At 39.6% G+C, this 24,005-nt stretch overlaps 1 protein-coding gene across 5 annotated transcripts in view; it reads right to left on the bottom strand.

The window, feature by feature from the left end:
- VPS54 (VPS54 subunit of GARP complex) overlaps positions 1–24,005 on the bottom strand; it is a 53,599-nt gene that overhangs the window by 21,948 nt on the left and 7,646 nt on the right. For 3 of the 5 annotated variants that reach the window (XM_052784217.1, XM_052784219.1, XM_052784218.1), the window contains exons 2-11: positions 21,383–21,544; positions 20,275–20,516; positions 18,678–18,756; positions 15,661–15,695; positions 14,196–14,327; positions 11,127–11,512; positions 6,409–6,535; positions 5,241–5,348; positions 2,010–2,065; positions 59–155 (exon numbers count right to left, since the gene is read on the bottom strand). In XM_052784217.1, the coding sequence (XP_052640177.1) occupies positions 59–155; positions 2,010–2,065; positions 5,241–5,348; positions 6,409–6,535; positions 11,127–11,512; positions 14,196–14,327; positions 15,661–15,695; positions 18,678–18,756; positions 20,275–20,516; positions 21,383–21,518 (1,398 nt within the window). In that variant the 5' untranslated portion in view covers positions 21,519–21,544. The remainder of the gene's footprint in view (positions 1–58; positions 156–2,009; positions 2,066–5,240; positions 5,349–6,408; positions 6,536–11,126; positions 11,513–14,195; positions 14,328–15,660; positions 15,696–18,677; positions 18,757–20,274; positions 20,517–21,382; positions 21,545–24,005) is intronic. The other 2 variants (XM_052784220.1, XM_052784221.1) reach the window with 1 other exon arrangement.

Genomic DNA, 24,005 nt, shown 5'->3' with positions numbered 1-24,005 from the left:
AACTTCATTCCATTTCATGTCTCAACTATGTGAAGCTCTTGGTAAATTAATGTCTTACCTTTATTCTCTTAAGGAAGATGGTAAACTTAGAAAAAATATTCTTCAGTAAATCAAACCACTGAGGAAAATTCATCATCCTCATCTGGTCTGCAAGCCTAAAAAAAGAGCAGTATTCAGTAAACAGCAAATGTTTACCGGCTGTGATGCCTACTGGCACATAAATTAAAAATAACATGCTTTAAATGGAATTGTAAATATAAGGAAAACTGTGTAGATCTTTATCTGGCAGAACAACAGACCTCACCTGAACAACGGTCACGATCAACACAACGTATGCAAGTGGAATGGGGAAGGAGGTATATAAAAATACATCATACTGAAAAAATGAAAGCCTCACTTTTACCATTTAGTTTTTTCCAGGGCATAATGTTCTTTTCCCTGGGATAAGTATGTGTTATTAACCCCTCTCCCTTGTTGGTAACATTTTCACAAATCATGTGGGGGAAAAAAAATTTTTTTTTTAAATTAAATTAAAATATTTTACAAGTGTTACAAAAGCCATGTTATTAAGTCCATTTTGTTGCATTGCAATGAGACCACTTCTGCTATTAAAGTGCAAGTCAGCTGTTTGTGGCAAAGGGCAGAAAAGTCATTGATAAAACAAAAGTTAAACCCTGTAATACACAGTTAGGACCCAATAGCAGAACAGTAAACATTGGAGAATGGTGACCAAATATCCAATGTTTAAAAATGACCCTGTGTCCAGTCTTTTTCCAATCGGGGTATGAATCCCATGCAGATTCTGCCAGTCACTTTGCTTTGTCAGCTGGTCTGGTTTCATTTATCTTGGGGCAACCCTTTGCTGAGCCAAACGAATCGTGGAGCTACAGAAAAACAGAAGCTGGAAGGGGCCTCTAGAGCTGGGACATCTGGAGGTGGCTTGTCCAACCCCTGCTCAATGCAGGTCCAACTAGATCGGGTTGCCCTGGGCCCTGCCCAGTCAAGGCTTGACTATGTCCCAGGACAGAGATCCCACAGCTTCTCTGGTCCCCTGTTCCAGCGTTTGACCATCATCATAGGGAACACATTTTTCCTAAGATTCAACTATAATTTCTCGTCTTTCATCTTGTGCCCATTGCCACTCATCCTTCCCCTACACAACTCTGATAGGAGCCTAGTTCTCTCTACAGCTCCACTATAACCCTCCCATTGGGTAGCTGTGGGCAGTTCTCCCCAGAGTTTTCCCCTTCCCAGGCTGAAGGGGGACTGAGCTCCCTTGGCTGTTCCTTCTACACTCCATGCTTCAGCCCCCAACCAACCAATCAGTGGCCTCTGCTGGATCTCAGTGTCTTTCTTGTTCCTCAACCTGCTGATTATGCTAACATGGCCCAGGCTGTGGCTGCAAGGACACGCTGCTCATCCATGGCCAACCAGTTCTCCACCAGGTACCCCCAGGTCCTGCCCTGCAAAGCTGCCCTGAAGCCAGCCAGCTCCTGCCTCTCTTCTTGCAAGGGGTTGCTCCTCCCAAGGCACAGAACTTGGCATTTGCCTTTGTTGGGCTTTTTGAGGTTCCTGCCAGACCATTTCTTGGGTCTGAAGTTGTCTGGTCTCCTCTCTGGATAGCTCCTATTCTCATTCATGCAGGAGGTACTGAAAGCACTGACATGTTTTAATACAAGATCCCAGATTATGACAACAGGGAATGCCTTCAAGTAGTTAAGAGATATACACCTAAATACAGTAGTTTACGCTTCATGCACTGAAATTCACAGAATTTTAGTATTTATTTTAAAGGTAAGTTTAAGGTAACATTAGAATCTGAATGAGAAGGGGAATACACAATATTCTCAGAGGTGGACAGAAGCAGAGGCTTAAGGTGAAACGGAAGGATAATCCTTAACTATAGGGCAATTTAAGCACAAATCAAAACAGTAAGTTTATCTATGCTAAAACACATCCATCTCCTATCCCCACCCACCACCAAAAAAAAGATCTGGCTGTATACTTACTTAACAACCACTTCTGTATCTATTTCTTCTATCTGCGATACCGTATTAACCACACACTGTCAAATTTAAAAGGGAAAAAAAACAAAACAAAAAAAGATCTTAGCTTCTTTCTAACTGCTGCTGAGTTTTACAACATACAGAATAATCCTCAAGTTAAATAAGGAAAACTAAAATAATAAAAGGCAAGACATATCTGTAACATTTAACAACTTGTTTCTCTAAAAACAAACAAACAAAAAAACCCCCCAAACCCCGAAAGCCACCCCCCCAAACATCTATTTGCAAAATACAGATGATCAAAACATTCCCAACTGTGTACTAAGCTCTGGAGAACAAACTGGCTCCATCTCGAAGGGACCTGCTTTTCTGAGCATGGATGCTAAGCACCATTTCAAAAATGTCTCTCAGGTCAGGTACTTAAGAATAGAAGCCATATTCTTTCCCCTTCCGTAGTGACTGGCTTTGGAAAATGTTGGCTGACTTCCTTTTCAGCTTTAAATACAGGACTTAGGAACTAACCTACACTGGAAGGAACAGCACCAGGGAAGCGTGGAAGCATGCACCTAAAGTCCTGTGCTTTCAGCTGTTAAGGCAGACCCAGTTTCAACTGCTCTCCTAGTAGACATAGTATTTGCTGTGTGTCTGTCCTCTTCACCTCCAGAGCACCGCCTGCCTCTGTCCCTAGATTTCCCCACATCTTTATAGCTACTCTGTGGCCTTTCCTCAAAGGACACTTGCTCTTCAACTGGTACACAAAAAACTGGCCAGTTTCTTCAGGTCTCCAGAGCAACTGATTTTCATTCTATGCACATCTGTTGTTTTACAGCGATTCCACTGACCTCTTTTCACATTACGTGTAAGCCATAGGTACAAATCAACTCAATTCAGACTGAATTAGGGGTTTTCCCCCAAATGCCAATCAATAACCTGATCAAATGAGTCAGTAGCATATGAACTCATCTTGCCTTTAAGTGAATATGTACAATCCAGATAGCAACTGAGGTCTGCCATCTCGAGCTACGTGGATTTTACCCGTGTTTTGAATAACAGTAGTCAGTACAGAAGCTTCTTAAAAATATACCTTGTTCTTCAACTATGCAGTGTGTTCAGTGCTTACAAACCTCTGCTCTTTAATCTGCCTGGCAATAAGGAGCTACTAAAGTACTGACCAAAACAGCCCAGCAATGCATTTGAACGGGAAGCACATTTGAGACGTGGGAAGGAAACAGTTTCCTTTATTAAGTAAAAATATCCCTAAGAGTTGAGACAATAGGCCACAATGCAAATATGTTGCACAAACCACACAGAAGTACTCTGATCCTATTTTCCCTGTTCAACAGAAACTTACACTGGAAGTTGATTAAACTTCCTCTATTACCGAGCAGAGGTGACACCTGAAAAATCCAACATAAAGACAAATATTTCCAGCAGAATGGGAAAAGCACTTTATAACCGAGAATGAACAGGAAAACAGGAAGCACTACCTGCCTATTATGTGACTAAACAAAGAATCTGAAGGGAAAAAAAAGTCTCCTTACTACTGCTGATACAGGCAAGTGAAATGCCAATGGAGACGGGCAGATGAACAGTTTTATCCTAGTGTTATTCATTCATGCTTTGGGGGTTTTTTTTTGGTGTTAAGCCTTATGCAAAGGCCCAGAGCAGCTGCACACATCTGTACGCCTTTGTTTTTCCAGGCTTACAGTAATACAGCATGAGTAGAAAGTAGTGTTCATTCACACCCTCTGCTGATCTTTCAGGGAGCAGGGCAATGACCCAGCTGAGCAACCCACCACTTTCAGGCAGGGAGAGAACAAGCAGCTAGGGGCAGGAGTGCTTAACTTGATTTAAATTGTATTGGGGTCAAGTGAGAAAGGACTTGCATCATCTCCAAGTCCTTACAAGAAGTAGTGGTGCAGTTGCACATATCACTGACTGTCTTCTAATTCCGCCACAATATTTACTAGCAATATCGGCCTGTGTTATCTATACCCACCCTGCACAACCAGATCAAGGGAACTGTGGGGCTGCAACATGAAGTGGATTGGCAGAGCCAATCTGGCTTAAAACAAAAACCTTAAAATAAAAAAAAAAATCATAAAAGAAAATCCAAACTTTTAAAAGCTGGGTTCCCAACCTGGTTCACAACACAGCTCTGAACAGCGTACTACACTATGAGGGCAGGAGAGACTGTCTTCATCTGATGGCAAACCCACCACCTGACTTATCTCCCAGCCTTTGAGATACAAATCAGAGGTAGCTCAGAACACATCAAAACATGACTCTTAAAATAATCACCTATTTTTAGGGGAGAAAAACACCCCTTACACATATGCATGCAAACAAACAAGATAAGTAAAATTAAAAGTACCAAACACACACTCAAAGTTCAGTCTAAGTTTTTGTTTGCAACCAAAAGCCATCATGTCGTTGTCCAAACCAGTCCATGCATTTTCTGCCAAAATAGTAATCTGAACTTTGTTCATTTGTTGGCTTTAACTTGTTTTATCTACAAAGATTTTTGGGTTGAAAAGACAGATACACTACCCTAAATGGCAAACAACCACACCAATGCGGACAAGAATTCATTTTTTAAATATATTTTTTACAGGCAAGCACTTCTACCTTCTTTGCTCTCAGAAAAAGGCAAGGATGTTTTCCAACCTCTTATCATGTGCCTATGCTAGGTCTGTGCTAAGTAAGATTCAGGTAAGCAATGTTTTCTGTAGCATTTGTTGGGAATTCAATTGTTTCAACTGGCAAGGGTTTTTTATTCTCTTTTATGTATTTACACCAAGAGCTTGGGCGTTTTATTTTTCAGAGGGTTGGGAAGGGCCTTTTTGGTGTGGTTTTGGATTTTGCTTTTTTGTTTGGGTTTTGGTTTTTTTTTTTTTTTTTGAAACGGTGTTATGACACAACTATACTATTTGGGAAAGCCATGTGTTAAAAGAAAGAAGAAAACTAAGCTAAAAAATCAGGGGATTCAGAACAATAGTAATTACACAGAGAAAGCTGTGATCTGCTGTACTTATGCTACCTACTCCTTCCAGGTCTTTTCTGCAAACAGACCTCTGTGCTTCAGGAAGTCCTTAGTGTCTGCAAGCTCAGCTGCTCTAAACGAGAGACCATCAGCCACCAAAAAACTTCATCAGAGCTGTTCTTAACTACTTAAAAAATATTTGTAAGGGGTTGAAGCAAGCTTGTCAGATACGTTAGAAGTGTTTGGCTTACCTGTTTAATTATGTTCTTTGCAGTAATAATCATTTCATCTCCATATATTTCATAAAAATTTAGCTTTCTTTGTTTTAAAAGTCCAAATACTAGTGATACAAGTCTCTCCTATCAAGAAGAAAAAAAAAGAAAATAAAAAAACATACTAGAAATATCAAGGCAAGGACAAGAAACAATTTTAAGAAATTACACAGCAGTAAGTAAGTTCATGTATCAAGCACATGGTGAACAGTATTTAGATCAGTCCAGTGCCTTGAGGCTAATGCCATGCTTTAACTATACAAAGTTCCCTGTGGCAATACCAACTAACCAAGTCCCTTCCTCCCAGCCCCTTTCATGCCCATTCCTCAGTTGTGCTCATCTACCTGTGCTTAAAAAGAAGGATATTTCTAAAGATTAGTGAGTTTCCTTACCCCAGGCAAGAATGACACTAAATACAATTGCATCAGCACAAGTGAGAGGCTATCACATTGCAGTGCAGAGATGGGAAGAAACTATAGGGCAGAAATGGGAATATTTAAGTGCTATTGCCATCCACTGTATTTCATGAAACCCATGGATGAAACAAGACTAAACAGTTAATAGGGTCTAGCAATTACTGCAGAACAGTACAGGCAAAATCCAGAAAAATCTTTTCCTGTCTAGAAAGCAACCACAATAGTTTAGTCTTCAGATGTTTATGATCTTCAGAGGAATGATATACATATATATACTGCAAATGAAGCATGTATTCAGGGCAACCATATGCTTGATACGAGCACCCATAAATGCATAGGGAGACAGAATGAGAACAACGCGCAACTATCAGCTTTCATTGCATAACTGAAATTTTACAGTCAAGTAGATATGAGAATCCATGTTCTTTTCCATTTCACTTACATGTTGAGGTTCATGAAGTGAACTCAGTATACATTTAATCAGAGAAAAGAGAACTAATTATTTTGAAAAATAAAGTAGGACTGGATTGCAGTTCCATGAGTTTAGTTACAATTATTTAATTTTATCAAACACAAAAAAAAAAGCAGGGGGGGGGGGGTTGGATGAGAAGAGAAATAGTATAAAATTATAATGTTGCTACTAGGGACCTGAGTGAATTAGTTGGTACTAATTAAGTATGTTAAAGATGCAAACATATTCATCAGACAGTTTATTTCAATAACAGACATACCTCTTCCAGAATTTGGCAATCATCTTCTAGGGGTCTATTTAAATCATTGCGAGCATAAGTTGAAAACTCTGCAATCATCATTTTATCTATCAGCTTTTCCAGTTCACAGAGCTGTGAGCCAAGATGCCTAAGAAAAACAGCCATTAAGATATGAGCTAAATAATCAACCTGAAAATGAATCATTAGTTCACAGTTGAAGAAAATAACCACTCAGCAGGTAATTTCCATGCAATCAGTGCTGGCTTAATGGGGGGCTCAAATCTTTCACTTCTTAGAGCAGCTGAAACCATGCATTTTTCAGAGGCACTGCCACCTTGCAGCAAAACATAGGGACTTGAATATTGATGGAGGGTAAAAATTGGAATTAGTGAGGGTTTGGGGGGCTTGGGGGGTTTTTTTTGGAAGGTGCTGAGTATCTATCTTCCCAATGAAGTGAACCAGAACTAAGAATACTCAGTGCTTGTCAGTATAACTGTTAAAAAGGAGTACTTCTTTTGCTCGTCCAGTTCCTCAGTTCATCAGTCTGCAAGTTCTTCCACTTCAAACATTTGAGCTTTTAATGTGGTCACAGATTTAATTCACGTGACTGAGATACAGTAATAGCTTTACATGACAGGATGGCTTTCAGAGAACACAGAAGAGTTTTCAAATTTGCCATTTGTACACTACTCTAAATTAAAAATATTTTTTCCCTGTATTGCATATTTTAAACCATGTTTTGCAGAACGTTGTCATACAGAACCATGAAACAATTTCTCACATCAGAAATGTCGACCAGTCTTTAAAGGTTGTGCAGCTAGAGAAACTTCTGGCAGAGTAAAATTAAAAGTGGGAATTTCAGAGATGCCAAACACTCCAGGCTTTCCAACTGCTACCAACAGCTGGGAGCACCAAATATCTGTAAAAATCAGACTACTTTTTCTTTGGTGGGGGAAAAGAAAAAAAAAAAAAAGAAAAAAGAAATAGACACTTTGCCAATGAGAATTAACAGGAGCTGTGATATATTAGGTAAACCTGGATACAAAATGGGGAGGACGAGCCTGCATAACTCACTGGTGTTAATTCAGCGCTGGTGTAGCTGGACCATTAGATTGCGTAGAGCAACAAAAATGTCTTAGGACTCCCTGGTAGGAGCACTGCTGTACCATTACAAAGCCCATAGGATCCAGCCTCACAGCCCTTGTAGGGCAAAGGCAGTGCCAGGGTGCGAGGAAGCACGATGCCAGGGTAGCTCCTCCCTGCAGAAGCCCACATGGCCAGCACTGAGCTGAAATGAATGAATCTTGTTGGATCTGAGTTAAGCAGACTAATTTTTTTTTTTTTTTCACTCTTAAGATGACCAGGGATGTGCCTGCTTTTGAAACTGTCGGTCAAGAATTGGCTGGAATGGACAAAGTGAACACATTTCAAATATCTAATTTAAGCAAAAACGGCCTCTAGAAAATCCAAGCCAGTTGCATCATGGACATTTCAAAGCAAACCCAACAGAAAAAAACTAAAGATTATTATTTGCAATGTAATGACTCAAGTTGCAAAACTTACTGCAGGACTAATACCCACAACACAAAGACTCTGACTTAGGTAAGCACAAAGATGCTCTTCAGCAAATTATTTCTGTAACTGCGCTTAACTACATTGAAACACAATGTAACCTACCCTCTCAAACCTCATGTATGGAAACATCCAATAAGAGTTCCCAGCACTTGCTGCCACCACTTCACCCAAGATATTCTAGCCCCTAACAACAAAAAAAGTCCCTCCACCCTGAAACACGCAGGAACAAGTCAAACCTTAATTCATACTCCGGCAAAACGCCTTGGCAATCATCTCTTAAGAGGTACCAGTCACACATCAGTTCCTTTCAATAACTAAGTACTACAATTCTCTGATGTAAAATTATGACTGCAGGGTAAAAATTCTTTTAAAATACACAGATGAGAACTATTTTTCCAAGTATCTGTGTTCTACTGTATTAAAAAAAAAAAAAAAAAAAGTATAAAAGTGTTGTTTGCCAGCATACCTGTGCAAAAAAATCACCGTATCTCCATCACCCCAACAAGGGCTGTGAAAACAACGTAAAAACGGGCAGTACAGATTTGTAATTTAGTTAAAATGTTAAGGTTTTTTTTTTTTGTAAAATTAAAAAGATGAACTCGAAAAGATTAAAGAGCTCTAAAACTTTAATTCTATCCTATATAAGTAGCAAGCAATAATCATACAGTTAGGACTGATACATATAATCACTGGGGATATTAACCTAGATGAAAGACACCAATTTATTACTTCACAGCATCATTAAGGTGCTTTCATTTTTTGCTATAACTAGAATCAAATTACATTTTTTTCTGTGTATAGCATGACAAGAAGAGAAAAATTTTTGTATATGGATGATCTGAGTAGTTTTCTTACTGCTTTATATTGAACGATTCTGTGACATTACTCAATTTAAAACTGTTCAAAAGCAAATTCTACAAGTTGTCATGCACAACACTAAAGCAACAAGTTTTTTTTAAAAAATAAGATAAATTATTTAGGAAGAAGGAGATACTAATTATTTAGAAAAATGAGATACTGATTTAGAAGTTAATCTCTTCTTAAAATCAGGTATTTAACTTACTTGACAATTGCGGCATTCTTGCTCAGAACAAAGCAAGAACATCCATTTGGTATTTCCTGGAAAAAGCTGAAGTATTTCTGTATACCATCAATTTAGATTTTTTTTTTTTTAATTTATTTTTAGAAACACAACATTCTACTGAGAAGTTTTATCAAGATCTCCATCTTTCCATTGCACATTATTTCTCCAGACATGCTATACACACAGGCCACTGTGAGACTTGGGAACAACTGTGCTGGGCCTCTCAACTGCACTTGCATCTCTGGTGGGGGTGATGACTTAGGATGCATTTAAATCACTTTTCTGAACCTTTAATATCCAAAGCAGAGGGGACATTTCCCACTCATGTCACTATTTTTAACTCTACCAAAGCAACCAACCAAGCATTATTCATAGAAATTACTTTTTACAGGCAAGATGAATATTTATCTGCAAATATGTTCCACATCTGACTAATTTTAAAATAACGGCACATTCTTGGGACATCACGCATACCAACCACAATGACAGCAGAATTGCACTCTCTGCTGACATAGCACATAGGCTACTCAATTGCAAAACACAACTAATTCTGATTGGTGTTGGCACAGGGTTGTAGAAGTACACTCACTATCATCAAGGTAAATACAAATATGACTCAGTCAAGGGCTGTGCACCATAATCAAGTGGTTGAGAGCAGGAACAGTAAAGAAGAAAAAAACTGCACTAAGGTGTCTGACGATGGACCATCTAAGCTAAAAGAAAAAGACTAACAGCTTCTAACAACTTTCCTCCCAATAGTTTATTAGCTCTAATTTCTTTCTTTATTTATTTTTTTAAAAGACTTTTCCTGAGATCTTTTCTACATAAAATTTGAGTCTTTTTCCAAACCAGGTAGAAGGGGTGTTAGAACAGGAGCTCATCAGAGCAGATGGACAAGAGTAGTAACCATATAAAGTTCTGACCATTCATCTTACAGTTACTGAGCAACAATGATGCTTTTATTGTGCAAGCTGGGAACCACCACGTTGCAGGAACCACATAACCTCTAAAAAACACACCCCCTCAGTATCAACTTATAAAACTAAGCATACGGCTCCTCAACTGGCTGATTCAAGTCTCAGAGATGATTTAACATACACTACTTCTGCTAGCATCATACCACAACTTTGCATACACCACTTTTAAACTCTATATGACTGTTATGACAGCTTCTTTTACATTAGCTAAGAGTATTAATACTCTTGCATATCACAGAGGACCTTGCCCAGTGCAGCAGCATCTCCCAAGTGGAGCTCTAAGCATCCACTATTAACAGAAGCAGCCAACACAGGACCTTGGACTCACTAATTCCCATCACTGTAGCAAACATGGGTGAAAAAGCAGTAGCAACAGGAGCTTGGGCAGCATCTTCCTACTGGTTCTTCCCTTTCCAACTTCAGCAGCTCACAGAACTGGATTTCTGAGTCGGATGGAGCAAGGGGAAGAACCCCTTGGCCACTGTAAATACAGCTCTCCACAAGAGCAGACATGGCTGAATATGTCCTATCTGACCAGTTGTCAACCTCAGGCCACATTTTGAGCCATAGTTTGATAGCTTTGCACTGGGTTTTGCTTGCAAAGCTTCTTCCAGCACAAGCACAGGCTGGAGGCTTACCTATTGAACACATGGTCCATGCATATTCTTGTAACACCACAAGCCTAAGTCAGTCACTAAAGACATGGGCCCAGAGTGGAGCTGTGTAGCAAGAACTGTATCTCTGGTGTGCTGCATGCATGAGGATTGCAGACCACTACTTGGAAACCATCTCTCAGCTGTGGGCTACAAGCCCTGCAAGACAAAGGTCCAGCCATTGCTTGGCTCTCATCTCTGCACCTCTAAACCACCTGTAAACAAGAATGGAGTACAAAGAATCTCACCCCCAACCCCCACAAAAAAAATTATCTCTGGCATATATGCATTAGTCACACTGCTTATGCCACACTTACATTTTGTACCTTTTGTACTATGTCCTCTAGGAATGAACTAACAAAGATAAAACAAATTCCTTCAGCCAACAAAATATGTTCAACACATTCTAGTTCTACTTGCATTTTATTAATTTCCTAGATGGTTACCTACCGGAAACTGTGAATGCCTTGAAGCTCTTGCTGTAACACCTCCTGTGTTGTTGCTATTAAGTCCAAAGCTCCAACAAACTCAGAAGTGGATAGCAGCAACTGTACTGTGGGCTGTGTTTGGTGTACAGTAGCCATTAACTTCAGTTTGTTGTATGCTTTTATACAGTTATTTCTGGTGAGTGACAGTCTTAAAACTCGAAGCGATCCTTCACACATTACTTTATCAATTTTGGAGATTTTCTCTCTAAGTAATTTTACAGCCTGGGAGGTTTTCCTGAGGTAGTCCTGCAACTCATGCTGAGAGGTCATTGCATGAAAAAATGCTTCTGAGCGCAGAGAAATCTGATGAGCAATATTGACTTCCACAATGTCCAGATAATGGCTTAGCTAGAAAGAGGAGGGAGGAGGAAAAACAAACAGTGTTGTTATAACTTGGCAAGTTTATCACCATGCAAATACACTTTCAGGGTAATTGTCTTACTGTATCATGAGGAAATTTTGCTAATAAAAATTAAGAACCTTTGTCAGATTAGCGAGCAAATAACTACCCGTTGTGGTTTGATCATTTGTTTTTAAATGAGCTCCAAATCACTTTGGGAAGGCTGACTTGATGCCTCTCCTTCTTGAAAATTACAAGGCAGAAAAGCAAATAATTTTAAAATATCCAAGCTTTTGTACCATACGGTTGCACTGACACTGTTAGAATATGGCCATTAACCAGCAGACAGCTCTGGATGCTGGCTTGCATGTAAGAACAGTATACACATGCAAATACGCTATGTACTTCAGGTCACCGAAGTGGCTAAAGATGTGGCCCGACTTTATTGATGACATGGCTTTGGAATGGCTCTGTTCATTTAAAAGGCTGTAGCATCTTCTTTGTAGAAAAATCCTCAGGGTATCTCTGCCTGCAGTTGGTTTTGGCCAACCAGTTGGAGTTCCTATTAGGCACTGTGGGAGTCCCAGAGACGGAGTATGCCTACATGTTTAGAATCTGAAATTCAAGTTCTCTGTCGACCACTTACCAGACCACTGGGTTGGCCTGATTATTTGAGCTGTAAAAGCTCTGTGTTCTGGCTTATGCTGAATATGCAAACACAAAGGACTGAAGCGTTAGGATGCTCATCTGAATGCTAATACTCAGATGACCTGGTTTCTAAGAGGTGCCAAGCACTCAAACCTCATGCTGAATTTCAAAAGGCCCATCCCGAGATGGAAAGAAAATCAGCTGGAGAACATTCCCTTCTTATAGTTATTTTCATCCTGCAGGTATTTAACACTGGGGATTTATACAATATGCAAACCCATCTTTTTTTGTAATATGTTTAATCAAAAACATCCTCCACCAACCAGCAGACATACCTAGCCCACAGGAAAAGGTGAAACAGACTAGGACATAGGAATCAGAGAAAGAGTTATTATGATCATTTATTTATGTGATTGTACCAACCAGATGGCCCAAGTCCCTTCAGTATGCTAAGTGAGGTAGAACAAACAGAACAAAATGATAGTACCTGCCTCAAAGAGCTTACAGTCCCAATGTAGGGCAAGACATGGAAGGAGGTAAGGAAGAGAAAAACGTCGGGGGGAAATTGTTCAAGTAGATCAGCAGCAGTCCAAAAAGCACTAATAGCCTAAGTACGTGTGCTTAAGGCAGGTTTTTCAAAATTCTGTTGAAAAATGGCACCTGGAGCTAAGGATAATTATGGCAGCAGAGTGCCTATTTACATGTGGTAAGTGTAAACCTTGTGCAGTCCAGAGCCTTTAAAAACTAAAACAAAAAATCTGGGCCCATTTCAGTAATATGAAGCAGTGTAGTAATTTGTCAGGCATGTGGCTTTGGAGGCAACAGAACTTTTTTATACTATTTAGGTATTTGTATCACCTCTCCAAAGAAGTGTGGCTCACAGCTATTCAAGGCCTTTTCACTCCACTGCATCAGAGAGGACTCTGGGTCTCCTTCACAAAAAGTCCCTGTTGAGCGTCCATCCTCCTGCTGCCAGGCACACTTTGTGAGTTTAAAGCATATGCCAGACACTGCTTTTTCATCTTCAGACAGCAACTGCCACAAGAAACTCCAAAGAAGCATTCCTCCAACTTTAGGTTGGGGGGACAACCCAATGAAGGATCAAGTTAGCCTCCAGCAGAGCCTGTCTCTTCCTCCTGACCTGGCAGGAGAGCAGGAAGACTAACTCCTGGAAATTTGGAAACACCTTCCAGAGGATCTCATGTTATTTTTTCTCAAGGCACCTCACTACTATTATTTTTTCTTCTCCCTACCCCCTAAGCTCCCAGAAGCTTTAATAGGTTAAACAGGAGGGAAAATTAAAGTTAGAAAACAGACTCCAAATGATACAGATTTTCTATAAGCATTTTACAGGTATTCATACCATAAAAATGATTCATTATGGGATTTTGTACACTATGACTACATAACTAACTAACAACAACACAAAAAAAGACCAAGTAAAGACTTCTGTTTCCAATATGAAAGAAACAGCTCTGCTTTCATGCTGTCCAATGCACTCAAGTCCTTTGTGAAATGCAAAAATGGATCAGTGCAGATGACATGACAACAAAAAGGTAAGAAGAAGCTCCTGACATAAAAAAACCTTAGGATTTAGTATTTCTTTTAGTACAGAAACCACAGTGCCTTGAATCTGGAGTTTTCCTGAGATGTGAGAAAGCAATAGGCTTAAACAGTGTACAACCTTTAGCTTTCCCTTCTCACAGAATTGCTCTTCCTCCCTAACAGCTCCACATCTCTGAAGTTCCCAGTATATACCTGCTTCACTAAGTTTTAGCAGTCAAGAAGAGCCAGTTATTAAGCCATATACAGTTTCTTTTTTCCAGATTTGATAGATAGATTTATTTAGTAGGGAAAAAAGTAATCTTTCAGTAAGATGCTTCCTGCCTTGTTTACTAACAATCTGCAGCCTGATGTAAAATGAGAGATAACAAAGCCCACAGCAGTGATGTCTCAACAAACAGTACAGAACAGTAGCAATGCAGTTTCTTTGTAGTAACTAGCAGCTGTGATGGATAACGACATCTTGTATCAAAGTCGTACCTTTTCTTGAAGTAACTTGGAGGAAGCTGCATCACGATTTCCTTTTCCACCAGCAGTACTAAAATGAGACCATGGTAAAACGGCATTAAATGTTAAGGAATCTTCCAAGGCAAAATCTGGTTTCATAAAAATCTGAAACAGAAAAACAAAAGAAATAAATGCGCCTCCCTTGCCCCTACATTTTCCTCCCCAGTTAAACATACCTCCCATCTCATGAAGCTAACAGGGACCTTATTTGTTGATTTTCAAAAACCAAATTTTCATTTATCCAGGCAAACAAATTCATTCCAGACCTTACAACCAATTTACACTTTAAAACCTTCTGTGATCTGACAAAGTCTTATCTTCCTAAAAGTGGAAGGCACAGCTCCAAAATTACATAGGTTATCAAGCACCCAAGATGATCTAAACATCCTGTGTGTGAAAACATAGGTAGCATTAAACTGCATGTGGGTCCTCTAAAGGATCAGAGCAAAAATTCTTCAATAGCGGGGGCATCCTACTGCTGATCTGCTCATTTCTGGGGCCATAGCTTCTACCAGACTGAGGATCCAGCCAGACATCAGGGTGCAGCAAGTGTTGCCTGGGAGGGAACAGAGCCTCAAGCTGATCTCCTTTAGCACAATGCAGAAAACACGCTGGTCATGGAAAGAGTCAGTAACATGCAACATTAACTACACATCTTAGAGAACTACTAATCTAAAATTCTCTCTGATAACATTATTTTTACTTGACAAAACTGGTACAAACCTTGAGCTTCCAAGCAGACAGTAGTACCCTTTTCCTGGTATTTATGAAGTGTAATTTTAAAAGGTTCAACAGAGACTATAGCATCACACCACACTCAAACATTCTTGTTTTCTGGACTTTAAACACTGTGGTGACAGCTATTCAAGTAACAGCCTACACGACTGGCACAGAGATGCTGACCCATATTAACACTCTGACTTCTTAATGTACCTAGAAAAAATTACTCAGACTGAAAAGGCATCTGGAGTTGTGTCTCTTGTCAACCTGTCACAAAACCCCCACATCATATATGCTGCAATCATATATGCAAGAGGGCTTTGCTCAAGGATTCAAGGAGTTAAACCTAATGCTAAATTGTACACTATGCAATATTCAACCTTCTATCAAACTCTTCAGTTTCCCTTTTCTCCTAGAACACGGACTTGCTAATTTTGCCCAGCTCTGAGGTTTTAACTATTAAAGATGAAGAAAGTAATGACATTTGTATTCTACTTTAAGTAAGAGAAAGACCATGGGAAACGACAAACAAGAAAAAAAAGAAAGAAAAAGCACATTGTTCTTAGTCTTTTTAAATTCTGAGCACTGTAGATCCTCTTGAGAATCAGTTCAAGTAATCAGCTTGCATAAAATCTCTACAAAGAAGAGAGTACATTCATATATTCAAGACTACATGTGAGAAATCCTTATAAAAGCTTAGAGTGCACAGGAATCATACCTTAGGTACTTGTTCCAGATCTGTCCTGGATTTATCTAAAATTAAACAAAATACAAGTAATTATTCATGAGCAAACAATGGAAAACAATTACTTTGAACACTATTAAATCCTATGAGGAAGTTTTCAAGACAACAATGCCAGGTTCCTCACAAGGGGCGGACATGGAACAGCGGTTATAAATTGAAATGAAATGTTCTGACTGAACACGAGGAAAACCTTTTTCCACCATGAGGACAATCAAGCATTGGAGCAGGTTGCCCAGAGGGGCTAGGTACTCTCCATCCTTGGAGGTTTTCAAGGCCCAACTGGATAAAGCCCTGAACAGCTTGGCCTGAGCTCACAGCTGAGCTGGCTTTGAGATGGCAGTTGCAGTAAAGACCTTCTAAAGTCCCTTCCAACCTGAAATACTCTTTCAAACACTCTGTTGTCCTTTCTAGTTTGGGTCTCATGCTCAGAGTATTCAAAGGTGCTCAGACTTGGCTGCTTTGACAGTGAAAATGTTAGTCATACAAAGCAATCTATTTAGCACTTCACATTCCTCAATGCACTGTTCAATCAACTGGCAAGGGCCAGTAAAAGATCCCTCTAATATCACCCCAATTTTAATGCTCCAAATTGAAGCTGCCCATATAATCACTTCTGCACAGCACTTGGAGGATGGATGCACAAAGGTTGGCAAAAAAGACGAACAAGGGCTCAGGACAAAGTCCCAAGCACACTGAGCAAGTAGCACAGAAACAGCCCTTCCCTTGAAGTAAGCTGACCTGACAATTGCAGAGGGTAAGAGAGTTGAGATGGGAAAAGAGGTGCATCATTGTACCCCAGCAGAACTTGAAGAAAAGGCAAATTCAGACTTTTGTGGTTCAGCCAAAACCCCCTTTTCCTCTCCTACTCATTAACATAGTGTGCATTATGAAGAGGGGGCACATTGGAGGCCAAAAAAGGTGAGGAATTTAAAAGCAACAAGCCCATACCTCAGCTGGATGGTCTACTCATCCCTGAGAAACATGGTAAGCGCTACATCAGCATTACCTCCCACATTTCTCTCCCTCTTTGGTTCTTACTTTATTTGTATTGCAATACAAAAGGCAACCTAGGAATCACCCTGCTGTTCTCGATCTTTGGACAGACCAACTCTTATGGAAGTGAAAGGCCAAGTCTTGCGGGCTGGAGTTAGATGAAGACAGGCAACGCTAACAAAAGAAATTATAGAAAATACTTTCAGTTTACCAAATGGTGCTTCTACCAGGAGCTGTCCATCTACCCAAGAAGCTCCCAGTTACTTTGGTGACAGTAATTTTCTCTTTTTAAAAACAAAAGACGCTTTCAAAATGGATTAAGCTAAGCCTGAAGAAGGTACTTTTATTTTGCAGTATGTGCCACAAACAGACTCATTCAGGAACGGCTATTCCAAAATAACACCAATCACAGAGAAACCCTACAGAAGGGCTTCCTTTTGCGTGGAAAAGGAGGAAGAAAGCCGATTGAAAGAACTTAATCAAAAGGAGGAAACTACTGAATGCTTCTTGCTGCATTAACTGTAGACATTGATACAGACAAGCCTGATCAAACAGTGATTGGCAAATGAACCCTTTTATGCTAACGTTTCTGAGAAAATATATTAAAATAAATTAAATATTAAAAGCTTCTTTCAGGTTATGAGCGTTTGTTTTCCTTTCGCTTGTCTTTTTCATTTTGCCTCTCGCCTTCCTTGTCCAGTTTCATATTAGCTGAACCATTTCCATAAAATCTTGAAATTCAGCCTTGCTACAGGTGCGGACACCAAAAAAGTTTGTCAGGTAGTCTTTGCTAACAGTAATCAGAGAAATATTAAGCAGAGAACTGGCCAGAGCGGAACTTCACAAAGTTCAACACAGGAAAAGGCAAAGTCCTGCACCTGGACAAGAATAACAGGCACCATTACACGCTAGGGGTATAGCGGCTAGAAAGCACCCCTGTAGAGAGGGACCTGGGGTCCTGGCAGATAACAGACCATGAGCCAGCAGTGCACTCCTGCAGCAAAGCATCCTGGGTTGCATTAAGCAGAGCACTGCCCGCAGGTTCAGGCAAGGTGATCCTCCCTCTCCACTCAGCACTGGTGAGACATCTGGAGCAGTGTGTCCCGTTCTGAGCTCCCCAGTACAAGACAGACCTAGACATACTGGAGCGAGTCCAGTGAAGGGCCACAAAGATGATTAAGAGACCGGGGCATTTTTCATAGGAGGAGAGGCTGAGGGAGCTGAGACTGTTTAGCCTGGAAAAGCTCAGGGGGGATCTTATCAATGTTTTAAAATATCTGATGAGAGGGTATAAAGAAGACAGAGCAGGCTCTTCTCAGAAGTGCCCAGTCACAGGACAAGAGGCAATGGGCAGAAACTGATACGTGAAAAATTCCATCTGAACATAAGGAAACACTTTTACTCTGAGGGTGGTCAAACACTGAAACACATTGCCTAGAGAGGTTGTGTAATCTCCATCCGTGGATAAATTCAAAACCCAACCGGACACTGTCCTCCCATAGCTGACCCTGCTTGAGCAGGTGGTTTGGACTAGACCATCTTGAGATGTCACTTCCCACCTCAGCCATTCCATGATCCTCACGGCAGAGTGACAGGAATGACACAGTACTGCCATTCTTCACTACAAAGTCAACAGCTGCTAGAAATTTGATGCGACAGTTTCAATAGATCTTAAATAAAAGGAAGTTAAAGAAAACACTGCCAGGGACATAATGACCTGCCATGAATGCAAACACGCCAAGGAAAAGTTTAAGAGCAGGTATCACAAGCATTTTGGCCTATAAAATATCAGCAGTGGTCATGAATACTTCTAGTCAACCATGTCTGGGTTTTCAATTATTGTTACAAAGAAATCATCAGCAGCTATTATTGCACATGAAGCCTCAAGCAAGTAAAGGAGATGATCAGTATGTTATAGCATTCACTATTGAATGCTAGAATATACTGATACAAAAAGAAATTACTTTTTAACGACTAAAGGAAGGCTTTGACTGTACCATGGGTGTGTAATAGAGTCCTGTTGAAGGTATCTTTAGGAGTACAAATATTCTTGCATCTTTCATGAACCTTCTCTCTCTGTAAAAGAGAAAATATATTAAAGAATTATTCTGAGGCTTAAAAAAAAGAATTTTTTTCTTTGAAACAGAACATTTGGAACATTTTCAGTGAAACATAACTGTGTTACACTAAATAATTCTGACAAGTTCACAATAGTACACAGTAGAATTTTTTTCCTCTTAAAAGCTCAGATGATGTTTGTCCAGGTGAAAGGTACCAAAAATTTCAACCTGTAGTCAATATGCTATTTTTTTTCCTGTATCTTTACATCTCAAGAGAAAATGAAGACAAAAGTTATTAAAGAGGTATAATAACTTCTCTACATATGAGATATAACCATAGATAAATTCTAATTACATATCCAAACATTTGTTTGCTGTCTAATCCAGAAATTACACTAACATGCAATGAATGCTTTTTCATCGCTAAATTAAATCAAAGCAAACTAGAAATTGCTTCCACATCTTACTAACGAGTACCTTGCTGAAACCACGTATCTTGTTTCGTCATGCTGAGCTTCAGATTTTATCTACAGGTGTAAACAACACCAGAGACCATAGTGGTGAGAAATTACGTTTCTAAAGAACACAGATGCTACCTAGATCTCTGCTAGAAGCTACATCACGGGTCAGTTCCCTCTTCCCAAAATCTTCTTTCATCTAGCAGTCACTGCATTACACACTAATTTTAACGGATAAGCTCTTAAACGTTTTAAATGTTTAATGTGTGAACTAATGGTAATAGTTCAGTTACAGACAATTCACTTTCACATACTTTAACTATGATTTACACAAGTAACACTTCCTGCAGCCAATTCTGTACCAGCAAAAAAATAAGAAAGTTACAAACCAAGGAAGCAGAAAACAGTGGGAGACTTCTACATGATCTTTCAGTTAAAAAACAAAACAAAACAAAAAAAAACAAAAACCAACAAAAAAAAAAGCTACATACATACTTACTGACACCTGTATTTTAAGAGTTTGTAGAAGTCTCCTACTGGTCCTGGTGTCCTTAGATGTAGCTTAAACCTTCCTGTTACAAAAGAAATCATTGAGATAATAGGCCTATTTATAGTTTAAGAACTTCATGTATAAATGTTTAAATTAGGGACTCTTAAAAAAATATCTCCAATCCTTGCAGCACATAGTCATGTTTGATATTTGATCCAAAGGCCTGAAAATGTTATATCGCACTGTAGAGCCCAATCATTAAACAGTCCTTACACAAAAAGGATTAATAATCAGAAAGAATAAATATGAACTGTAAGCCCTGGTACAGAGCTCAATATTCAGAAATACAAATGAAAAAAAAATATGAAATTGCCTAGAGAGAATTTAGACAGCATTTTCCACACTACGAATACTGAGATTATAAAACAAGAAATACCTAATGAGGAGCCAACAAGTAGTGAAGAGCAAATTAATTATCAGCTAACTGTATGATGGACTACTAGCAGCGACACTCTCTAATTAGAAGAAGGAACGCAAATCTCTTTCTGGCCCCTAGTACTATGTGCATCATATTTTGGGTTCTTACCGGAGTGATTTCCTGTTGGTATAATGCAAAATGTTCCTTGGTGATCTGTGGGAGGTAGAATGAAGGCGTGACTTCAGTGTCCACAAAGTCCACTCCCCATGTTTTTGTAAAGAAATCAGATTCCCTTTTTGCTAACCTAGGATCATTTAATGCTGCTGGGAGATTGACTTTGGAATGATAAATAGTCCATCTGTGCTGATCCACAACTAGAGATGGGCTGTCACATAAATTATTAGGATCGCCTGCAGCACAAAAGACAAGACAGTTTGTTAAGGTGAGAAACTGAAAGTTGTATTTTTCCCAAAATGTGGTTCTTAAGCAAACCATGTTTTCACAGTTACATAGTGGATCATAATTATCTATCCAAAAGACACATGATATTCTCCTTCTACAACATTTTAACTTGCATTTCTTTTATCAGAGTAACCAACACGAGTTGTAAACACAGTGGTGTATTCACTCTCATTAAATATATTTAGCTCAACAACATTAGCTTCTACTGAAGAGAAAAAAATTCCAACCACAAACATATTTTTAATAATCTGAACTCAATTGGAATGACAGTTGAAATTCATTAGCATTATATTTCGTAACTCTTAAGATCCCACCCCACCTACTCCTTTTTATAAACTAAGCTTCGGTATACCACAGCAACTGTAACCGTGACCAAAACCTGGGTTTAGGATAGCATTAGAGACTTATGACAGTGCTAGAGACAGGTCTTGGTCTCTTACTTCCTACTGCAAGAGGGCTGGGGTGTTTCACAGAAGTAATGCAGCTAGACTCCAAGCACGCTGGACAGGTCTGTTACAGGCTCTGACAGAATATACCCTCTTCTTGCATGTGGTATGGATCATAGCTATAACGTGGAATCACACAAGCAAGATCCCACCTATAATGCGGACATCTAAAAACAAGCTGCAAATAGGAAAGCTTTCCCACTGCTCCAAAGGGACACTGGGTGGTATAAAACAGAATTACAGCATACTTTGAAATAAGACTACGGCTTAGTACACTACATCTAGTATACGAGAAAATTTGACTGAACAATTGTAAATGGATTGGCAAATCTAACTGCATTTTCACTCTCCTGGAACACCAACATTACCTGTAGGTTCCTTGGGACACACATCAGGCAGTGACTGCACAGGTCGAAAGCGTTTCGTGGTGTCCATTTCCTTTTTAAAGAAAGCATCACTGCTGTTTGACTGAGGCACTGGTGAAGAACTGTGGCTTGATGCCATTGCATAAAATCACCACTTGATGAAAGCTAAGTAAGAAACAATAAATATCAAGGTTTTAATAAAGTTCTGGTTACAGAGTGTATCAAAACAATGACACTCCATCAGCTACATAGTATTTTTTTTAACTGCAACATTTTAACTGACACATTTCAACAGCAACAGGGGAAAGTTTATTTTAAACACACACAAGAAAAGGCAGAATGTAACTTCATAGTCTGTTTCCTCCCACACCTCTAGGCTTGGAGGATAGCTCGTTCTTGCAAGCAACACCAATAAAATCATACGTTTAAAAAAAGAGAAGTCTTTCAGGCACTTCTTCCCTTCTATTGCCTAACTATCACAGCCATAGTGCATACATTCACAGCAGAACTTCCTCACAGGCATCAGGAAGCTTTGGTAGACCAACACTGAGCCTTCCACCTCCTCTGCCCTCCTACCTACTATCTTTGGTGACTGCAGGGAGCAGATCACCTTTTGCTTCTAGCCCCCACAGTGCTTCTACTGTCCTGGGGGCTGCCACTCCACAACAACCATGACAGCCCAGGCAGGGCAAGGAAAGAGAGACAAATGATCTCAGTCTTCAAAGAACTGCTTCATAAAGCAGCAACTAGTAGCAGTAAGACAACTCTCAGAAAAACTACCCCATCTGCATGATGGCCTTAGGCCAGGATTGAAAGCCTGAAGACTGGTGCATAACCACAGCAGAGGGAGCTCACAAAAGCTGCCCATGCCCACCTCCAAGAGGCTTCCTACAACTGCTCTACTCGAGACATGGGCAGAGCATCCTGTGAGATGTCTGCAAAGGCACGCCACGCTCTGCAAGGTTTAACCACGGTGCGTTACATGCTGCAGTGAAAAAGGTAACGGGTGCAGGTGGGATATTCTGTCCCCTCACTTTGTTGCGCTCCTTTCGAGAGGAGGAGGTCTGCAACCTACGTTCATGATTCAGACAAGCCCAGCAACAGCTACCCACAGATACAATATATCATTAATGATTTATAGTAATTGAAATAATTGGATTTCAGACAAATCAGAATCTGAAGAGCATGAGCATACCAGAAAAGCACGAACACATACTATGCATAGAACATTTGATCACTTGAATCAGGAAAATTGACAATTCAACTTTTCATGGCTGCCTACTAAAGTAAGCTACAGTTTATTTCAGCATAAAAAGTATTTGCAGAAAGACGACAATTAAAATGTAGATCAAAAAGCTCGGGAGTAAGGAAAGTCCTACTAATTTTCAGTTGAATTTTAAGCTCCCAATTTGAAAATAAACAGCCTTAAAAATTTTATGCCAGGGCTGAACAACATAATGAGTTCTTTCCATCTGTAAACAAAGCTGCATTTCCATCAAAGTATCAGTTGAGTCAGTAGTAAACTGCAGAACTATTAGAGGTTTGAGAGTTTATTAAAACATCCCCATAAGGTACAGCTCAAAGAGTGCCTGTTCAAAGGGACTGATCTGAATCCTCGCCTTTAAGGAGAAATAAACACATCTAGCAAGATCTTAGCGTTTAACTACCAACCCTTAAGGGACACCTAAATTACTTACTACCCTGTGAAGGAGCACAAAAAGATAAAAGGCCTATTTTATCTTCAATTGCTGAAGCAGGCACCAAGGGATGACTGTACGTCACCACGTCAACTTCTAACAGCATCACATGTATTACAGCAAATCTCATTTGGAAAAGAAAAAAAAAGTTCTACTTTCTAAATGAGGTTGGAAGTATCCTACAAAACAATTCTAAAGATGAGTTAAGATACGTACAGCTATAACAGAGCACCCCAATGAACAGGCCCACAATGACTAACAAACATGTATTCTGGTCAGAACTCTGCCCACTGGGTACCATTCCTGATGTTCACTTACCTCTCTCCCTTTCTATCCAACAACGCAGCAAGACAAGGAGGATAATGTGCTTCCACTGTATTTTTAAAAGTGACTTTTAAAAGAGGTAAAAAACAGACTGGCAGAACCCTTTCTAAAAATGTTGCACAAGGACTGAACATCAGTCTCCCAGGTTTTCTCTGGAGGGGATTCCTTTCTTTCTTATACTAGAAAAACTTAACAGTAGGGGTAGAGAATGGGAGCGCTAATGGAAATCTGGAAGTAGTCAGAAAGGGGAAAAAACCTTTCCAGACATCTGACAGACCTTCCTTAAATACCGTAAAGCATCAGTCTGTCTCCCCAAAAAGTCCCAAAGAAAACTTTTTCTCTACTACTTCTGTTGCATGTTCATATTCTTACGTTCTTCCCTTGACATTTCCAAAGCAACTTCTTTCTTCATAAAGCTCTTCCCTAATGTTTTGGGGTGTTTTTGTGAAAAATCTAGTTTATGATAATGACAAAACACTATCATTTTAGCATTCTTAAAAAACACATCCAGTGCTAAGTTATAATGATCAAGTCTCCTAAAGGCGTACGGTAAATTTATCCGCACTTCAAACTGCTTCAAAGTTCTGTATTTGCAGTTTTTCTCG

Source organism: Harpia harpyja, chromosome 4, assembly GCF_026419915.1.
Source record: "Harpia harpyja isolate bHarHar1 chromosome 4, bHarHar1 primary haplotype, whole genome shotgun sequence".
NCBI classification, from domain to species: domain Eukaryota; kingdom Metazoa; phylum Chordata; class Aves; order Accipitriformes; family Accipitridae; genus Harpia; species Harpia harpyja.
Note: the sequence above shows the minus strand (reverse complement) of the source record. Positions and strands in the feature narration are given on the sequence as shown.